Raw genomic sequence first — 15,920 nt, forward strand, 5'->3', positions numbered from 1 at the left:
ATTTGATTCACAATCCATTTGTTGATGACATTTAGCACATGAAAAACTATATGAAAAAAAAAATAAAAGATCAATTTATAACATTTTTAGTATATATCTCCTACCAATTTAAATGAAATAGCGCTTCTCCAAACGAAATCACTGATCCCCCATTGATTGGACCAGAACAACCTATACAAGTATGAGGTGAAATGAGATTATTGGTAGACGTTGATAACATCACTATATTATTATTTAAAAAAAATAAAAAAAAAGGTGATGATCAGAGAAGAGAAAAAAAAAAGATGAGAAAAAGAAAGACAAAAAAAAACAAATAATATAAAAAGTTTAATAAATATTACAGTTGGACAAATAAAAAGATAACCTTGTAAAAAAAAAAAAAAACTTTACTTTTCAAGGAACAAAGGAGAAACAAAGGAGTTAAGGTTACACATACTAGATTTGGAGTAACTAAACAGAGCCAATGCTTGTCGTCATTGTCAACTCGTTTGTTGGTAATAGCGTTTTAAGGTTAGTATTTATTGTTACACAATGAATCATCACCACAATATAAGCCAAAATCACCAAAAAAAAAAAAAAAATTCGTTTATTTAACTAAACTTTCATATTATCCATATCCTTGTTTGTAAATATATTCACATTTGTTCCATCGATAATTTTCGTAGTTGACTTGACATTAGCAGGCACAGATGATGGTGAAGTAGCCGCTAATCGCATAGATCGACCCACATCCAATACAGAGATTCCCATGTGTAAATTCAACATAGAATTGACTTTGAAGAAGAAACTACCAATAAAAGCTTCTGCAGGTCTATATTGAGGACGTGGTTCTACCGTTTCAAGAGCACCTATATGATGATGATGATTAATAAAAATATATATAAAAAAAATTTTCTCTTACCTGGTCTAAAGATGGACACCTTTTCAAATCCAGCACGACTGATTCGATCTTCCGTTTGACCTTTGCTTTGAGGATACAATAAATATGAATCCTTATTGGCCCCCTACATAAATCAATAAATGAAAAATATAAATAAATTGATAATGAATTGCATTCAATTTATACATACCATTGATGAGCAATATAAAAAGTGAACAGGACTTTTGAAGGTTGTAGTAGTCTTTGTTGGATTTTCCTCAACGATCATCTTTGCAGAATTTACAACATAATCTTGATCTATCTTTCGAAACTGTTCAGCTGAACCGGCATCCTTCCGAGTCGTACCAAGACAACAATAGACATCACTATTTATTATCGATTGGATGAGAAAGAGGATCATCATCATTCTTTTTGTTTTACTTACTCTACATCCCGAAACACTTGACGAGAAGCTTCAAGGTTATCGAAATTGACCGTGTTTTGTACCTAAACAAAATAAAGATCATAAATGAATTATAATGATGTATTATTTCTTCTTCTATTTTTTTTTTTTTACCAATTTATCTTGAGGAACAGTATTATCCAATTCAACATTACGTCTTCCTACTGTCACCACCTTTGCATAAGGTCCATTCTTCAATAGATCTTTGAGTAATTGCTTACCAACCGCGCCTATTCAGTAAAGATAAAAATAATAGAGTTATGATATTATAATAATAAATAAATAAAATTTACCTGTTGCTCCTAAAACTAATGCTGTTTTCATAGTAGAGTCGTTATTATTATTATTTGACATTGAGATACGATGGAATAAAAAAAAAAAAAAAGAGAAACAAACTCGTTTTTTTATGTGTGATCTGAGTTTGGATTGAAAAAGGCAACTGTCGTCAGTGTCAATCCCAAAAATGAAGGATAATACGTAATACGATGACTTTATTTGATTTTATGATGATGATCTATTCTATGTACAAATATTCAAAGGGATAAAAAAATAATAAAATAAAAAAAAAAGAGTAGAGGAATCTAAAAACTATAATAAAAAGGATAGACTAAAAAGTGTTGGTACCCAATTCTGGTAAGCGTTCAATAACATATTTTCGGTTGGAGATATACATGATGGGAATTCCAGGAACTTTACGAATACGACGCTTCAAATCACGATCACAAGTGGCGACAATGTAACATTTGTGTTGCATAATTCGTTGAACAAGACAATCATCCGCATAAGTACCCTTGTGTGAGCATGGTAATCGTTCAAATCGAGGATCCCGAGCAATCCTATGAAGAATAGTTTAATATATATCATATTTTCTATCATGTTTACTTACTTCAAAGCAATTCTATATTTTGGACCAAGTTTTTCCAATTCAGCCAAGACACAATCAGTAATACAAGGAATGGCTAGAATACAATATAAAAAATATATAAGCACACCTATTTTAAAATATTTCAACTTACATTTAGCATAAAGACAATCCATCATGGACTTGACAAGTTCAAGTTTATTTTGAATAGAAAAGTTGATAAAATTGGTATCGACAAGAATATGGTAAGGAGGACCAAGAGCAGAATTATACTGGAAGAACATGGACGATGCTACTTGAGGACTATACAGAAAAAAAAAAAAAGTTAAAAGTGAACTCTATTCCACCACAATGATTTTACTTACATGTTACGAACAATAGCCTTTTCCTTATCTTCTTCTTTCTTCTTTAACTTTTCCTTATTTTCCTTCCTATTCAACACATTAAAGAAAAACTTTGTTTAATCTTTTCATTTTCAAGATCATTTAATATATATACTTACAATCTTGCATCCTTAGTACTGATCATACGTTTGACTTGAGCAAACTTTCTTGTAGTTCTTGCTTTACCCTACATATATATATATATAAAAAGAATAGTGATAGGTAAGAATTGGATTAATATGGTATATGATGCTTATTACCATTGATCTGTTTTATAAGGTTTGCAGTAATGAGAGAAAGAAAAGAAAAAAATCAACAACATAAGAAAAAAAAAAAAAAAAGACAAAAAGATTGGTGGCTGAGTTGAAAAAAATCCAAGTTTTTTTTTTTTTTTTTTTTTTTTTCTTGTCAACCTCTTTCCCTCTTTTGTTCCTTTTTTTTTCTTCTTTTTATCATAATATCATCACACTGTCGTCTTCATTACGAAAACTATCTCCTATAATGAAAAGTGCACTGACATTTGAAACGGTGGCTACTTGCTCTACAACCAAAGCAAGAGCTTCTCTTCTGACTTTACCTCATGGACCTGTCAATACTCCTGTATTTATGCCAGTAGGGACTCAAGGTACTTTGAAGGGCATCACTCCTCAACAACTAAAGGATATGAACTGTCAAATCATGTTAAATAATACCTATCATTTGGTAACTAACTAAAAAAAAAAAAAAAGAAGTTAATATATTGTATCTAACAGGACCATACCAAAAAAAAAAAAAAAAAAAAAAAATAGGGCTTGAAACCTGGCAAGGAAACATTAGATTTAGCTGGTGGATCACATGTATTTCAACAATGGAATGGTAATTTATTGACAGATAGTGGAGGTTTCCAAATGGTATCATTACTCAAGTTGGCGGAAATCACAGAAAAAGGTGTCCAGTTTGCATCTCCTCATGATGGTTCGTTAATGATGTTGACACCTGAACATTCCATGGCTTTACAAAATTCCATTGGTGCTGATATTATGATGCAATTGGATGATGTTATTTCTTCTTTGACAACTGGACCAAGAGTGGAAGAAGCAATGTGGCGGTCTATTCGCTGGCTGGATCGATGTATTAAAGCTCATGAACGACCTCATGATCAAAATTTGTTTGCTATTATTCAAGGTGGATTGAATAAGGATTTACGAAGAAAATGTGTAGAAGAAATGGTGAAACGGGATACTCCTGGATATGCTGTAGGTGGTTTAAGTGGTGGTGAAGAAAAAAATGAATTCTGGCAAATGTAAGTACTTCCTTTTTAAAAGAGGTTTTCATAAGAAAAAAAAAAACTTGTGATTTCTCATATCCCTTTATTATAGTGTATCTTTATGTACAGATCTATTACCAAAGAACAAACCAATTTATTGTATGGGTGTTGGTTATGCTGAAGATTTGGTGGTTTGTGTAGCTTTAGGTGTTGATATGTTTGATTGTGTTTATCCTACTCGAACTGCTGTAAGTAATGATATTTCCTTCTTTTTTTTTCTTTCTTATTCATATTGTTTATATTTCTATTTTTTTTTTTTTTTTTTTTGTAGCGTTTTGGGAATGCACTGACAATGAATGGTATTGTCTCATTGAAATCTGGAAAATATGCAACTGATTTTGGTCCTATAGAAGAAGGTTGCGACTGTACAACATGCAAGAATTATACAAGATCTTATATCCACTTACTAACGGCAAGTAAAGAGACGGTTGGTTGTCATTTGGTATCTGTGCATAATGTAGCCTTCCAATTACGGTTAATGAATGGGATGCGGGAGGCAATTCAAAAGGACGAATTCCCTGCTCATGTCAAGAAATTCTTTGCTAGTTATTTTGGTGACAAGAGTAAATATCCTACATGGGCTGTCGCTGCTCTTAAGAGTGTTGGTATTGATCTTTTACTTTAGATTTTTTAGATATTTTAAATAAAAAAAAAAGAAATATCCTGTTGTATGCATTAGAATACATTTGATTGGTCAATTTTTGTTTGTGACAGCGGGTGCCTGATGGCTTGGTTCCTTAAAGCAGCATGAACTTTTTTTTTTAATCTTTTTTTTTTCTTTTTCCACCTTTCCGTCTTTCCTCTTTGGTATATAATAGTCATCATGGGGAAACGCAATAGAGCTGCCTTGTTACCAACACATTTACCTCAACTACAAAATTTGATCAAACGAGATCCAAAATCATATGAAGCCGAATTCTTACAACAATATCGTCATTTCCAATCGACGTTATCCATCTTTGTCATGAAACCCGATGAAGATGCTAAAGAACTTGCAGAACTGATCACCTTTATTAGTCAAGTATCTGTTTGTTATCCCAAAGAAACTGCTCAATTCCCTCAACACATTGTCGATTTACTTCAAGAACATTGTTTGGTACTAAATCCTGAATTACGTCGAAGTTTGGTACAAGCTCTTATTCTTTTACGGAACAGAAATGTTCTGGATAATACAAAGTAAATTTTTTTTCTTTTTTTGAAAGATCTTGATATACAGTTGACTCATCTTTTATTTTTCTTTTAATATTGATAGACTTTTACCTCTTTTCTTTACTTTATTCAAGTGTAAAGATAAGGCTTTGCGTGAACTATTATACAACCATATTGTTACCGATATCAAGAATGCCAACGCCAAAGCCAAAAACAATAAATTGAACAAGACTCTTCAATCATTTATGTTTACCATTCTGGAATCTGCCAAAACTGGAAGTAGTGACGAAAATGCTGTAGCTGCTAAGAAGAGTGTGGACATTTGTGTTGATCTTTATCAAAAAAACATTTGGTAAGATCCTAGTATATATAGATATATAAACATGATATTCATCTACTTTTTTTTTTTTTTTTTTTACATAGGAATGATTCAAAGACTGTCAATGTGATTGCTGAAGCTTGTTTCTCTCCTGTCACAAAGATCTCTGTTACAGCTGTCAAGTTTTTCCTGAACACCAATGAAGACAAAGAAGAATCTGAAGATGATGATGATGATGTAGGCGTTTGTAAAAGAAGTCATAGTATAACATTAGACTAATGGTTCGATTTTATGGAATCATAAATAGGAAGCGGATTTGAAGAAAATGCAAATGGCTCAAGTACATACCAAGAAAACCAAGGCCAAGGCTCGCAAGATTGATTTAGCAAAAAAGAAGATCAAGAGAAAGGGAAAAAGTCAAAAGGCAGAATCATTCAACTTTTCAGCTCTTCATCTATTGAATGATCCTCAAGGTTTTGCAGAAAAGTTATATTCTCGTTTGGCATCAAAGGAAGATCGTTGGGAAGTCAGGATAATGAAAATGAATTTGGTATCTCGAGTGATTGGTATCCATCAATTGACCATTCTTGGCTTTTATCCACTATTGATCAAGTATTTACAACCTTCGCAACGTGATGTTACTATGGTATTGGTTTGTACTGCACAAGCAACTCACTCTTTGGTACCACCTGATGTTCTAGAACCTGTTTTGAAAGCCATTGCTAACAATTTTGTCACTGATCGTACTTCGAATGAAGTCATGGCTGTTGGGTAAGAAAAAGGAACATTGAAAAACATGTTATCATCTAACCTTTTTTTTTTGATAATCATTCATTTTAGTATCAATGGTATTCGTGAAATTTGTTCTCGTCAACCTTTAGCAATTGATACAGCCTTACTTCAAGATTTAACACAATACAAGAATCACCGTGAAAAGAGTGTGATGATGGCCGCTAGATCATTGATCACGTTGTTCCGTGAGATCAATCCTGAAATGCTCATGAAGAAAGATCGAGGTAAATCAGCTACTGTACGACTCAAAGATGGTTCAGTCAAGGTAGTACACTATGGTGAAACAAGCGATGGTCTTGTCGGTCTTCAAGGTGTGGAACTCTTGGATGAAAATGCTGCCGAAGAAAAAGAAGATGATGGTTGGGATGAATGGGAAGTGGATGAAGACAGTGATAGTGATGACAGCGATGGATGGATCAATGTTCCCAGCGACAATGAAGATGAGTTCGATATCGATATGGGTGATGAAGACGACAAGGAAAAACCGACCGCTGAAGAAGATGGCAAACCAAAACGACGTATCGGCAAACGACAATTACGTAAATTACAAGATCTAGAAAAGGACGAACCTCTGACAGAAGAACAACAAAAGAAATTGGTGGAAGAAATGGAAATTCGTCGTGCAGAACAACAAAAGAAGCAAGAAGCTGTTCTCAAGATGGCCACCACTCGTATTCTTACACCTGCAGATTTCGCCAAATTGGAAGAATTACGCCAAGCTAAAGAAGATGGCACCACAACCACCAAGAAACGATCTGCTGCGACTGATGAAAAGGATGATGGTCAAGTGGATGAATATGCTATTTTGGGTCCTCGCAAGAAGATGAAGCAAGATTACGAAGCACGTATGGCATCTATTCAAGAAGGACGTGAAGGTCGTGAAAAGTTTGGATCAAAGAAGGGTAACAAGGATCGCGGTAGTACGACCAATCGGGAAAAGGCTCGCAACAAGAACTTCCAAATGGTCTCACAAAAGAACTCGGTTTTATGGAAATCCAAACGTAGTTTATTCGACAAACAAAAATCTTTACGGGCTGCCATCACCAAGCAAAAGAAAAGAAAACATTAGTTTCTTCTTTTTTTTTTTTGTTTACATATATACATATATTCATATAGTTTTAGCAATCTTCATCCATGTGTTATTAAGCATTTAGTTATTCATCCTGTTTTTTATTATTATTATTATTATTGATTTAACTCTTTTTTGTTTATTATTTCCACTGAAAATAAAATAATACCTTTTTTTTCCACCTATTGGATTTGTCCCTCATTGATATCAACACCATAGAATCGTTGATACATTCAACATCCCAATAATCATAAAAAGAGTTTGTCATCAGACTTTCATTTGACAGAATATTATGTTTTTCCATTTACTGGTTCAACTACTGTAATCATTTATCACTGTAACTTTATATGAGGTAGACAATGTCTTCTTACAATTTTGTAATTCACCCAAAAAGTCATCATCATCGCGCCAAATTTGGACTGAACATAGATAAAATCATTCTCTTGCATTTTTCTTACTAGTAATTAGTACCTACATAGATAAAATCATTCTCTTGCATTTTTCTTAATAGTCATTTGTACCTTGCCTCCCAATTTATAGAGTAAATTAAAAAAAAATAAAATGTCAATTGGGTCGTCCATAATGATCATCATCCAATAAAATTATCACCATTGATTCTTAAAAATGTAGTCTAACATCATTTAGCCTCAGTTTATTGGCTACCTTTCCATCTAATGCGCAATAAATACCAAAAAAAAAAAAAAAAAAAGGAGTTGTGGTACTGCCGAGAGCATGTCCGTCCAACGCCTATCAATGAACAGAATTTCCTTATTAGGTTCATGGCTTCAACTCTAAAAAAAAAAAAAAAAAAAAAGATGGCATACGTAAAATCCTTCGTTGTTAACTTTGATATAATCCAATTATTTAGAATCTGTATTGTATAGGTATGATCTTATATGGATACAGTAGTGCAATTTTTATTTTGTACACTATTGTAAACTATTGCTTGTCTTTTTTGTTCCTGCAATCACACTGTAGCATATCATAAGAAAAATATATATTTGTTTTTTTTATATTACATCATCACTTGTTATCAGCATAAGAAATCATTATCCAAAGAATATTTGTCAGACAATTGATAACTATGATGAAACGCTCCATTTGATTATCGGACTACATACCTATTTATTTTTTTTTCCTTTTTCAAAAAAAAAAAAATTAATCCGCACCTTTCCATGTTCCATTTTAGGTAGTTATCACTGGCATTCTAGATGTTTGAATCTAATCATCATTATTTACACAATGGGTAAAATTTTCTCAATAATACATTATCTATATCTATGTGAAGCTTCAGCATACATCAGAAGACAAAACAAAGATTGTATATGATGTCTACACTCGATCAAATTTTTCAATTGCATAGTTCGATATAGTCATTTAAGGGTCTTAAGGTTCTACTTTCAACTCAGCGGATGTACTGAGTTTTTTTTTTGTATGCAGTGATGACATGGTCTGTTTCTTTTTTTTTTTTTTTTTATCTCTTTCTATTCGATGTGTTTAAGAATTATTTGAAGTTGCCAAATAGCGCATGGGATCATGTATCAAGTTATATAGTTCAAAAAAAGAATATCAATCAATATCTAAGAGTAAAATGGAGGATATCTTTTTTTTTTAATTTTTTAATTTATAACTATAGAAAAGTCAAAAAAGAAGTCATCGGAGATCAATACTAAATAATCAATCATTTTCAATGATGCATTGAAAAGGATGAATCATGTGAAAAAAGAAAATAATAAAATAAAAAAAAAGAAAATGATTTGAATTGTTCCAGGTTAACAAACGGATAAGATTGGGTAACGCAAAAACGGGGTCCAAGCTAAAATAAACAAAAAAAAAAAGAAAAATCAGGTAAGAGGAATGATTGGTCATTGATTTCGGCACGTTGTGGCCATGAGTGGCTATTGATTGCTTTTCATACTGCCCCACTTGTTATCACGAGTAACATTAATGGCATCCATTAGCCGGTGTTTCAATCCATCTGATAATAGTTTCATTAACCGATTTTCTCAAGTTTCTATATTTTCGGAACTGTCCAATTCCCTTTTTTAAGTTACAATTTTTTTTTTTATTTTTATGCCCTTTTTTTTTTTTCTTTTCCCCCTTTTTTTCTTTCAGTTATTATCTTTTTTTTTACTGAATTATATCTTCTTTATTATGCACCACCGTCGTACATCTTCAAATACATCTACTGGTAGTAATGGTTATGTATTATTTGAATCATCACAAACTTCACTCTCTTCAGCCACTTCTTCTCCTCCTCCCTCATCAGCAAACTCTTATTATTCTCAACCAAATCACCATTTGACTGTTCAAACGCCACCAGTAAAAACAACTAATGCAAATACTTTTGTTCACAAGTTATATAACACAGTTTTAGACAATCAGTATCAACATTTGATCTCTTGGAGTTATACAGGATCTTCTTTTATTGTATGTAATATTATGGAATTCTCTCGTGATGTCTTACCCAAACATTTTAAACATAATAACTTTTCAAGTTTTGTCCGTCAATTGAATATGTAAGTAAAAAAAAAAAGAAAAAATGGGTCGGTTAATAGGCAAAGACTTATGCAATAGAACTACGTTACGGAGAATGAACCTTAACTGTTTACTAATATATTCCATAGGTATGGATTCCACAAAGTGAACAAGTCACCAAGAGGTCATCGTACACTAGCCGAGAATCAGATTTGGGAGTTCTCTCATCAAAAGTTTTTACGTGGAAGACCTGAATTATTGGATGATATCAAACGAAAAACCATGGAAACATCTGACAATCAACAACGTTTGGCGAATGGTGATATTCAAGCACATATGGACATGATTCAAACTTCTCAATCTGATATGATGCAACAACTCTCAAGCTTGTTTGAAAACTTTAATCATGTGGTGAAGGAACTCAATGATACAAGAAGGAAACAAGAATCTCAAGATCATTTACTACGTAACATGATGCAGTATATTTGTCACCAAAACAATGGTAAAAAAAAAAAAAAAAAGAAGGTAGATTATTTATCTTTATGTTGATGGATTCATCTTTTTTTTTTTTTGATATAATCTAGGACAATTACCTCCAGAATTGAATATGGAATCATTTCATGTCAGTAATGTAGTCAAAACTGAAAAACAAACACCATCTATATTCGTTACATCACATCAACCTAGTCAATCTACAACAGGCAACAATAATGGAATGCTGAATATACATGATACACCTATTACACCAACATCATTGGGTTCTCGATCACCACATACATTGAACAGTTATTTACCACCTAGTCCAGGTGCAAGTACAATGATTTCAGAAGATGATTTAGAAACTGCAAGTGCATATCATCAACAACCACATCATCATCATCAACATCGACGACATTTATCTGCAAGTGCTGTACCTGTAACAACTTCTATGGGAACAAGTCCAGTCCATTCTCATTTTAATCATCATTCATTACATCCTAGTTTATCATCTCATTCCAATGAAGCATTTGATTTTATCAATCCTCATGATCCTTTATCTCATTAGATTATTTGTCTATCCCATTTTTATGCATTGATTGATTATGGCTGGTCTGTTTTCATATATATATTCTTTTTTTTTATCATCATTTATATATATATATATATTTATATTCATGTTTTGTACTATATAAAATAAAAAAAATCCAGATTTGATCTTATTTTTTCTTTTTTTGTTGTTAATGGTAGTGAAACGTAATATATTACGTTGAACGTAATCCCCCCTGAAAGGAAGAGAATATCGAATGTTCAATGCACAAGTAAGGATGGCTGAGATGGAATGACAACGTGGTATCATAAAAAAGCAAGGTCCCCATTGTCAAGTTACACCTATTTTCCCAAAGCACGTGGATCTCATGGATGGCTGTTTTATAAAAAGCGTGGGTTACGTGAATAATTGTTGTATATTAAAAAAAAATTAAGGTTACAGATTCAATAAAATAAATAAAACTTTCTTCTTTCTTCTTTCTTTTTTCTTTCTTTCTTTTTTCAAAACTAGATAAATCATCATGAAATCATCATCACCTTCATTTTCTCGTCAAAACAGTGAACTAAGTACAAAAAGTAATCATCTACCCAGTTTATCTATATCTACAACCACTAGTTGTGACTCCAGTATGTATTCAACCTCCCCTACTTCTTCTACAAGCCCTTATTATTCATCATTGCGATTGGAGAAACGACCTCATTCCATTTCTGTGCATCGTTCGATCACCACCACTCTTCCTCAAAGGTCTGCATCGACTGGATCCACCTTGTTAAAGGAATCAAACCAAAGATGGGATGATTCTCAATTAGCCATGGAATTAGCAGATGATAACATTACTTCAAAAGAAGGCATCCGAACCAAAGTACGACAATGGATGATTAAGAAACAACATCGTCGGTCATTTCATCAATGGTTATCTGATATCATGACCTAAACCTATTTCAGTATCTTTTTACCCTTTATAGTTGTACATATTATTATATATATATATAAGATGATTCCCTTTTTTATGATGGTTTTTTTTCTCTATGCATATATCTTTTTTTTTTTTTTACTTCTTTACCATTCATCATCCTACATGCCTTTCTTTCCCTTTTTTAGGTCTTTTTTTTACTTACTTCTTTTCTTTGAACCACCGAAAAAAAAATAAATGTAATATGATAAGCCACGTCTCTCTCTCTCTCTCTCTTTCTTTTCTGTCTGGGTTCATTTTTGTCTTTTTCCTTTTTATCTATTTCAAAAAAAAAAAAAAATGGGTAGAAAGCAATATACCGACACTCGAGGAAAGACGTATGTATTCATTATAGATATCATTCTTCCATCTCATAGTTTCTTTTTTTTTTTTATTAGGAAAACAAATTCTCGTTTTGAAAGATATGGTGCAAACAATGAACAAGGTATATGGAACATTTCCTAATGTCTTTTTCATGTCACTAAGGTTTCTTTTTTTTTTTTTTTTTTTTTGTTAGCATCCGAATCAACCATTCCTATGCCAGTTGTTATGTGGGTAAAGTAGGCATAAAGAAAACTCGGAACATATGATTGATTTCTTTTCATAATAGGATTTCAAGCATTGTGATCCAAAAAGATGTTCTGGTGTCAAATTAGCAAGATGTGATATGTTGAAAACTTTGAAATTGACTCAACGATTTCGAGGTATTGTGGCAAGGTATAAACAGAAAATAAAAATAAAAAAAAAGGAATGGATTGGAGTACATATATATATTGTACTGTTTATATATTTATATATTTATTTATTTATTTGTTAGTCCTGTTGGAGAGAAGGCGGTATCACCAGCTGATCGATCTATTGTTGAACAATATGGTGCTGGTGTTGTAGATTGTTCTTGGGCAAGGATAGATGAAGTACCATTTACCAAGATCAAGGGTCCTACTGATCGACTATGTAAGTGTATTCCATTTTTTTTTTCATTATGACTTACATTTTTTTTTATAAGTACCTTATCTTGTGGCAACGAATCCTGTTAATTATGGAAAACCTTGGAAATTGAATTGTGCTGAGGCTTTAGCTGCGATTTTCTATGTTACTGGGTATCCTGAACATGGAGAAGCATTAATGTCTAAATTCAAATGGGGTCATGCTTTTTATAAAGTGAATGCGTAAGTGAAATGTAAAACAAATGAATGGGAAATGAACATATTATTTTTTTTTAGGGGATTATTGAATCGATATGCAAAATGTAAGGATTCGGCTGAAGTAGTGGCTGTTCAAAATGAATATTTGGCTTCATTGGAAGAAGATGAACGACGAAAAGAAAAGGATGATAGCATGTATCCTCCTACAGATGATGACGAGGACGATGATGATGATAGTAATGATGATGATGATCTCTTATTCCGAAACAACAATCGACAAACTGCATTCACTGCGTTTGATGAAGATGATGATGACGACGACGAAGAAGATGAAGATGACAGTGAAGAAGATGAAGATGATGAAGATGACAGTGAAGAAGAAGATGATGATAACAAGTCCAAAGCACACCAAGATACTCAAGTGATTGTTGACAAACTCGGAAATACCCATATCATTCACTAGAATATAGAACTGTCTACTTTAATTTATCTGTTGTAGTTATATTTATCTTTGTTCTCTTTTTTTTTTTTTTTTTTTTTTGTATATATCACTTCTTTAATGCAATAAAAAAAAATCAATTGTCAAAAGCGGAAAATGAACTGATGCGGGCCGGTGTGATTTCATTGTCCACTCAGGTTTGCCCAATTTTTTTTTTTTTTTCAAAAAGCAGGATGTGGGCCAAATCTACAATTACCTTCTCTTTTCTCACCCACTTGAATCCGCCATGGTATGTAGATAGTTAAATGCATTCATTGAAAAGAACAAAACACACACACACATACCTCGTTGATATATGAATGGATGGATGGATGGATGGATGGATGGATGAAATGAACAACTGGACGATTGGATGGATGAATTTTTATATTCAACTTGGAAAATATATATATATATAAAGGAAGAGGAGAAACTTACCATTCACCAAATAGGATGAACGACTATATATATATATGTGTGTGTGTGTGTGTTTTGATAAAAGGACGATGAAAAGGAAAGAGGGAGAATACGGCATACGATCCAAACATTCGAATAAACTCACCAACGATTTTTCTTTTTTTAGGGTATCGACATCAAGAAGCATCACGTTAAGAACAGCAACCGTACTGCTCCCAAGTCTAACAATGTCTACTTGCAATTGTTGGTCAAGGTGAGTTAGTAAAATTAATTAATGAATCAAATAACTGATCTTTTATATAATAGTTGTATCGTTTCCTCGCTCGTCGTACCGATGCCAACTTTAACAAGGTTGTGTTGAAGCGTCTCTTTATGTCTCGTATCAACCGTCCTCCTGTCACTGTTTCCCGTTTGGCCAAGTATGCTGCCAAGAAGGATGTTGCCAACAAGACCTTTGTTGTTGTTGGTACTGTGACTGATGACTCTCGTCTTTTGGATTTGCCCAAGTTGTCTCTTGCTGCTCTCCATGTCACCAAGACTGCCAAGGCTCGTATCTTGAAGGCTGGTGGTGAAATCTTGACTTTGGATCAATTGGCTCTTCGTGCTCCTACTGGTGCCAACACTGTCCTTGTCCGTGGTGCCAAGAACTCTCGTGAAGCCGTCAAGCACTTTGGTTTTGGTCCTCATAAGAACAAGAAGCCTTATGTCCGTTCCAAGGGTCGCAAGTTTGAAAAGGCTCGTGGTAAGCGTGCTTCTCGTGGTTTCAAGGTTTAAGCAAATCTTCAAAATGATATGAAAAGTAGATGATGAATTTCTTTCTTCTTTTATTTTGCTACACAATCCCCCCATTTTTTATCAAATCAATAAACTTTTTGTTGGATTCTTTTATTTTTACTTTTTTTTTAAGCACGATATATAGAAAAGGATGAGTGATGATGGATCAGTGATGTTTGATTGAAAGGAACATTCCTACTAGAGTAATATAGATGATTTACGGTGATGATGGATAAATGATACCGTTCCAAGCAATAGAAACCGAGTATGAAAAAATAGACGGATGATTAAGGACACGAATTAAAAAAAAAAAAAAAAAAAAAAAAAAAAAAACTTTCATAGTAAAGTAATGAAAGTAAAAGATGCCTATGTAAATCATAAGTATGCAAGTGTAGAGATATTTCAACATTCTGATTGGATAAGCTGGTTGTGATCTTTAGGTAAGAGGAACGAACTGTGGGATTCTAAGAGGAATAAGTCATGAAAATGTACTCTGACTATGTTGATGATGATATCTATGATAAAGATGATTTCCTATGAGGATATCTATTATTTTCGTATTTGGTACTCAACAATGAACGAGCGGGGAAAAACATTCAATGGAACATCCAAGAAAAAAAAAAAAGGTAAAACCATGAGGTTTCAGGCTATTTTCAGCCAAAATCTTGGGAATTGACAGGGTGATAGAAATAAAACAAAACAAAAAAAGATATAATAATATAGTCAAAGACGCGTAAGTCATAAGTAATATATATATTATATTTTCAAAAGATCAGTTTGATTAAAAACAACAAAAACAAAAACAATATAAAAACTATACTAGACAACTATAAAAATTATTATGTGTAAACCATGGTCCCTAATGCTTGCCAGATAATTCATTCACTTTCTTTTCGAGATCTTCAGTAGCTTTCTTTTGCTTATTCAATTCTTCACGAAGAAGCTTTAACTTTTCTTTATCCTATATATATAAAACAGATGAGATAACGGTTCCATTCCTCTTTTATTGACTTACGTGAGCACGGGCCCATTGGTTTTCAGCAGCCTTTTCCTTATCACTAAAAGTCTTGGAAGAAGCAGTGGCACCAGCACTGGTAGTAGATTCATTGGAAGCATAACGTTTGGTAGTCATGACAATGTTGGATCGGAACCGAGTAATAGATCGAGAAAGCATCTTATCGAGAGAGAGAGAGAGAGTATATGTATGTGTGTGAGAAAAAAAAAAAAAAAAAAAAAAAAAAAAAAAGAGAAAAAAGAAGAAAAAGGCGGTTCTTTTTTATATTCACACCCCCTTGCCTTTTTTAAAAGATGTAAACTCCGTCGCCACGTACTCTTGTTTTTTTGCAGTGAACCATATCTTTTAAGCTGGTGAATAAAACAAGAAAGAAATGGGCTGATGGATGATGATGATTGGTTACACAATGGCGGCATATAAGGTAAGTGTAAC

General features: G+C 32.9%; 9 protein-coding genes across 9 annotated transcripts; 6 read left to right on the forward strand and 3 right to left on the reverse strand.

Annotated features, from left to right (window-relative positions):
• Nucleotides 1-236: 236 nt before the first annotated feature.
• BX664DRAFT_336518 (uncharacterized protein) lies at nucleotides 237-1,680 on the reverse strand. Its single transcript, XM_051546093.1, has 6 exons — nucleotides 1,616-1,680; nucleotides 1,437-1,552; nucleotides 1,305-1,366; nucleotides 1,071-1,245; nucleotides 902-1,004; nucleotides 237-848 (listed from the first exon to the last, which is right to left on the reverse strand). Exons 1-6 carry the CDS (start codon nucleotides 1,674-1,676, stop codon nucleotides 595-597), a joined length of 771 nt encoding a protein of 256 aa, XP_051399348.1. The 5' UTR covers nucleotides 1,677-1,680; the 3' UTR covers nucleotides 237-594.
• Nucleotides 1,681-1,793: 113 nt separating this feature from the next.
• BX664DRAFT_336521 (Fcf1-domain-containing protein) lies at nucleotides 1,794-2,902 on the reverse strand. Its single transcript, XM_051546094.1, has 6 exons — nucleotides 2,828-2,902; nucleotides 2,687-2,754; nucleotides 2,550-2,615; nucleotides 2,339-2,487; nucleotides 2,209-2,281; nucleotides 1,794-2,158 (listed from the first exon to the last, which is right to left on the reverse strand). Exons 1-6 carry the CDS (start codon nucleotides 2,828-2,830, stop codon nucleotides 1,930-1,932), a joined length of 588 nt encoding a protein of 195 aa, XP_051399349.1. The 5' UTR covers nucleotides 2,831-2,902; the 3' UTR covers nucleotides 1,794-1,929.
• A 90-nt stretch (nucleotides 2,903-2,992) lies between these two features.
• On the forward strand, nucleotides 2,993-4,547 carry BX664DRAFT_299534 (queuine tRNA-ribosyltransferase). The gene is made up of 4 exons (XM_051542307.1): nucleotides 2,993-3,269; nucleotides 3,356-3,849; nucleotides 3,926-4,061; nucleotides 4,145-4,547. Exons 1-4 carry the CDS (start codon nucleotides 3,069-3,071, stop codon nucleotides 4,496-4,498), a joined length of 1,185 nt encoding a protein of 394 aa, XP_051399350.1. The 5' UTR covers nucleotides 2,993-3,068; the 3' UTR covers nucleotides 4,499-4,547.
• Nucleotides 4,548-4,668: 121 nt separating this feature from the next.
• On the forward strand, nucleotides 4,669-7,352 carry BX664DRAFT_336524 (SDA1-domain-containing protein). Its single transcript, XM_051546095.1, has 5 exons — nucleotides 4,669-5,049; nucleotides 5,126-5,374; nucleotides 5,446-5,578; nucleotides 5,649-6,112; nucleotides 6,182-7,352. Exons 1-5 carry the CDS (start codon nucleotides 4,697-4,699, stop codon nucleotides 7,200-7,202), a joined length of 2,220 nt encoding a protein of 739 aa, XP_051399351.1. The 5' UTR covers nucleotides 4,669-4,696; the 3' UTR covers nucleotides 7,203-7,352.
• Nucleotides 7,353-9,572: 2,220 nt separating this feature from the next.
• Nucleotides 9,573-10,368, forward strand: BX664DRAFT_237062 (HSF-type DNA-binding-domain-containing protein; the record flags this gene model as incomplete). The annotated part of the gene is made up of 3 exons (XM_051540188.1): nucleotides 9,573-9,721; nucleotides 9,830-10,182; nucleotides 10,265-10,368. Coding segments are annotated over 3 exons (606 nt in total), but the record flags the coding sequence as incomplete, so codon positions are not given.
• An 859-nt stretch (nucleotides 10,369-11,227) lies between these two features.
• On the forward strand, nucleotides 11,228-11,641 carry BX664DRAFT_315862 (uncharacterized protein; the record flags this gene model as incomplete). Its single annotated transcript, XM_051542694.1, has 1 exon — nucleotides 11,228-11,641. The coding sequence occupies one exon, from the start codon at nucleotides 11,228-11,230 to the stop codon at nucleotides 11,639-11,641; it is 414 nt and encodes a 137-aa protein (XP_051399353.1).
• Nucleotides 11,642-11,911: 270 nt separating this feature from the next.
• On the forward strand, nucleotides 11,912-13,318 carry BX664DRAFT_336527 (uncharacterized protein). Its single transcript, XM_051546096.1, has 7 exons — nucleotides 11,912-11,997; nucleotides 12,058-12,104; nucleotides 12,177-12,214; nucleotides 12,270-12,376; nucleotides 12,477-12,613; nucleotides 12,666-12,828; nucleotides 12,883-13,318. Exons 1-7 carry the CDS (start codon nucleotides 11,960-11,962, stop codon nucleotides 13,265-13,267), a joined length of 915 nt encoding a protein of 304 aa, XP_051399354.1. The 5' UTR covers nucleotides 11,912-11,959; the 3' UTR covers nucleotides 13,268-13,318.
• A 178-nt stretch (nucleotides 13,319-13,496) lies between these two features.
• Nucleotides 13,497-14,473, forward strand: BX664DRAFT_336530 (60S ribosomal protein L18-A; the record flags this gene model as incomplete). Its single annotated transcript, XM_051546097.1, has 3 exons — nucleotides 13,497-13,532; nucleotides 13,866-13,952; nucleotides 14,006-14,473. Exons 1-3 carry the CDS (start codon nucleotides 13,530-13,532, stop codon nucleotides 14,471-14,473), a joined length of 558 nt encoding a protein of 185 aa, XP_051399355.1. The 5' UTR covers nucleotides 13,497-13,529.
• Nucleotides 14,474-15,211: 738 nt separating this feature from the next.
• Nucleotides 15,212-15,670, reverse strand: BX664DRAFT_360200 (uncharacterized protein). Its single transcript, XM_051548143.1, has 2 exons — nucleotides 15,489-15,670; nucleotides 15,212-15,434 (listed from the first exon to the last, which is right to left on the reverse strand). Exons 1-2 carry the CDS (start codon nucleotides 15,645-15,647, stop codon nucleotides 15,333-15,335), a joined length of 261 nt encoding a protein of 86 aa, XP_051399356.1. The 5' UTR covers nucleotides 15,648-15,670; the 3' UTR covers nucleotides 15,212-15,332.
• Nucleotides 15,671-15,920: the final 250 nt, after the last annotated feature.

This window comes from Halteromyces radiatus, assembly GCF_025201355.1.
Source record: "Halteromyces radiatus strain CBS 162.75 chromosome Unknown BX664scaffold_5, whole genome shotgun sequence".
Taxonomy (NCBI): Eukaryota; Fungi; Mucoromycota; class Mucoromycetes; order Mucorales; family Cunninghamellaceae; genus Halteromyces; species Halteromyces radiatus.

What these genes read in the sequence shown, in the direction of transcription:
- BX664DRAFT_336518 (XM_051546093.1), bottom strand. Translation starts at nt 1,676, where the DNA reads ATGTCAAATAATAATAATAACGACTCTACTATGAAAACAGCATTAGTT. An exon ending in CTGTTCCTCAAGATAAATTG is followed by an intron (nt 1,367 to 1,436) that starts GTAAAAAAAAAA and finishes TATTTTGTTTAG; the next exon opens with GTACAAAACACGGTCAATTT. An exon ending in CAAGTGTTTCGGGATGTAGA is followed by an intron (nt 1,246 to 1,304) that starts GTAAGTAAAACA and finishes GATAATAAATAG; the next exon opens with TGATGTCTATTGTTGTCTTG.
- BX664DRAFT_336521 (XM_051546094.1), bottom strand. An exon ending in AAGGCTATTGTTCGTAACAT is followed by an intron (nt 2,488 to 2,549) that starts GTAAGTAAAATC and finishes TTTTCTGTATAG; the next exon opens with TCCTCAAGTAGCATCGTCCA. An exon ending in GGATTGTCTTTATGCTAAAT is followed by an intron (nt 2,282 to 2,338) that starts GTAAGTTGAAAT and finishes ATTGTATTCTAG; the next exon opens with CCATTCCTTGTATTACTGAT.
- BX664DRAFT_299534 (XM_051542307.1), top strand. Translation starts at nt 3,069, where the DNA reads ATGAAAAGTGCACTGACATTTGAAACGGTGGCTACTTGCTCTACAACC. An exon ending in TAAATAATACCTATCATTTG is followed by an intron (nt 3,270 to 3,355) that starts GTAACTAACTAA and finishes AAAAAAAAATAG; the next exon opens with GGCTTGAAACCTGGCAAGGA. An exon ending in TTTATCCTACTCGAACTGCT is followed by an intron (nt 4,062 to 4,144) that starts GTAAGTAATGAT and finishes TTTTTTTTGTAG; the next exon opens with CGTTTTGGGAATGCACTGAC.
- BX664DRAFT_336524 (XM_051546095.1), top strand. Translation starts at nt 4,697, where the DNA reads ATGGGGAAACGCAATAGAGCTGCCTTGTTACCAACACATTTACCTCAA. An exon ending in CTGAAGATGATGATGATGAT is followed by an intron (nt 5,579 to 5,648) that starts GTAGGCGTTTGT and finishes AATCATAAATAG; the next exon opens with GAAGCGGATTTGAAGAAAAT. An exon ending in AATGAAGTCATGGCTGTTGG is followed by an intron (nt 6,113 to 6,181) that starts GTAAGAAAAAGG and finishes CATTCATTTTAG; the next exon opens with TATCAATGGTATTCGTGAAA.
- BX664DRAFT_336527 (XM_051546096.1), top strand. Translation starts at nt 11,960, where the DNA reads ATGGGTAGAAAGCAATATACCGACACTCGAGGAAAGAC. An exon ending in ACCGACACTCGAGGAAAGAC is followed by an intron (nt 11,998 to 12,057) that starts GTATGTATTCAT and finishes TTTTTTTATTAG; the next exon opens with GAAAACAAATTCTCGTTTTG. An exon ending in CTATGCCAGTTGTTATGTGG is followed by an intron (nt 12,215 to 12,269) that starts GTAAAGTAGGCA and finishes TTTTCATAATAG; the next exon opens with GATTTCAAGCATTGTGATCC.
- BX664DRAFT_360200 (XM_051548143.1), bottom strand. Translation starts at nt 15,647, where the DNA reads ATGCTTTCTCGATCTATTACTCGGTTCCGATCCAACATTGTCATGACT. An exon ending in ACCAATGGGCCCGTGCTCAC is followed by an intron (nt 15,435 to 15,488) that starts GTAAGTCAATAA and finishes TTATATATATAG; the next exon opens with GATAAAGAAAAGTTAAAGCT.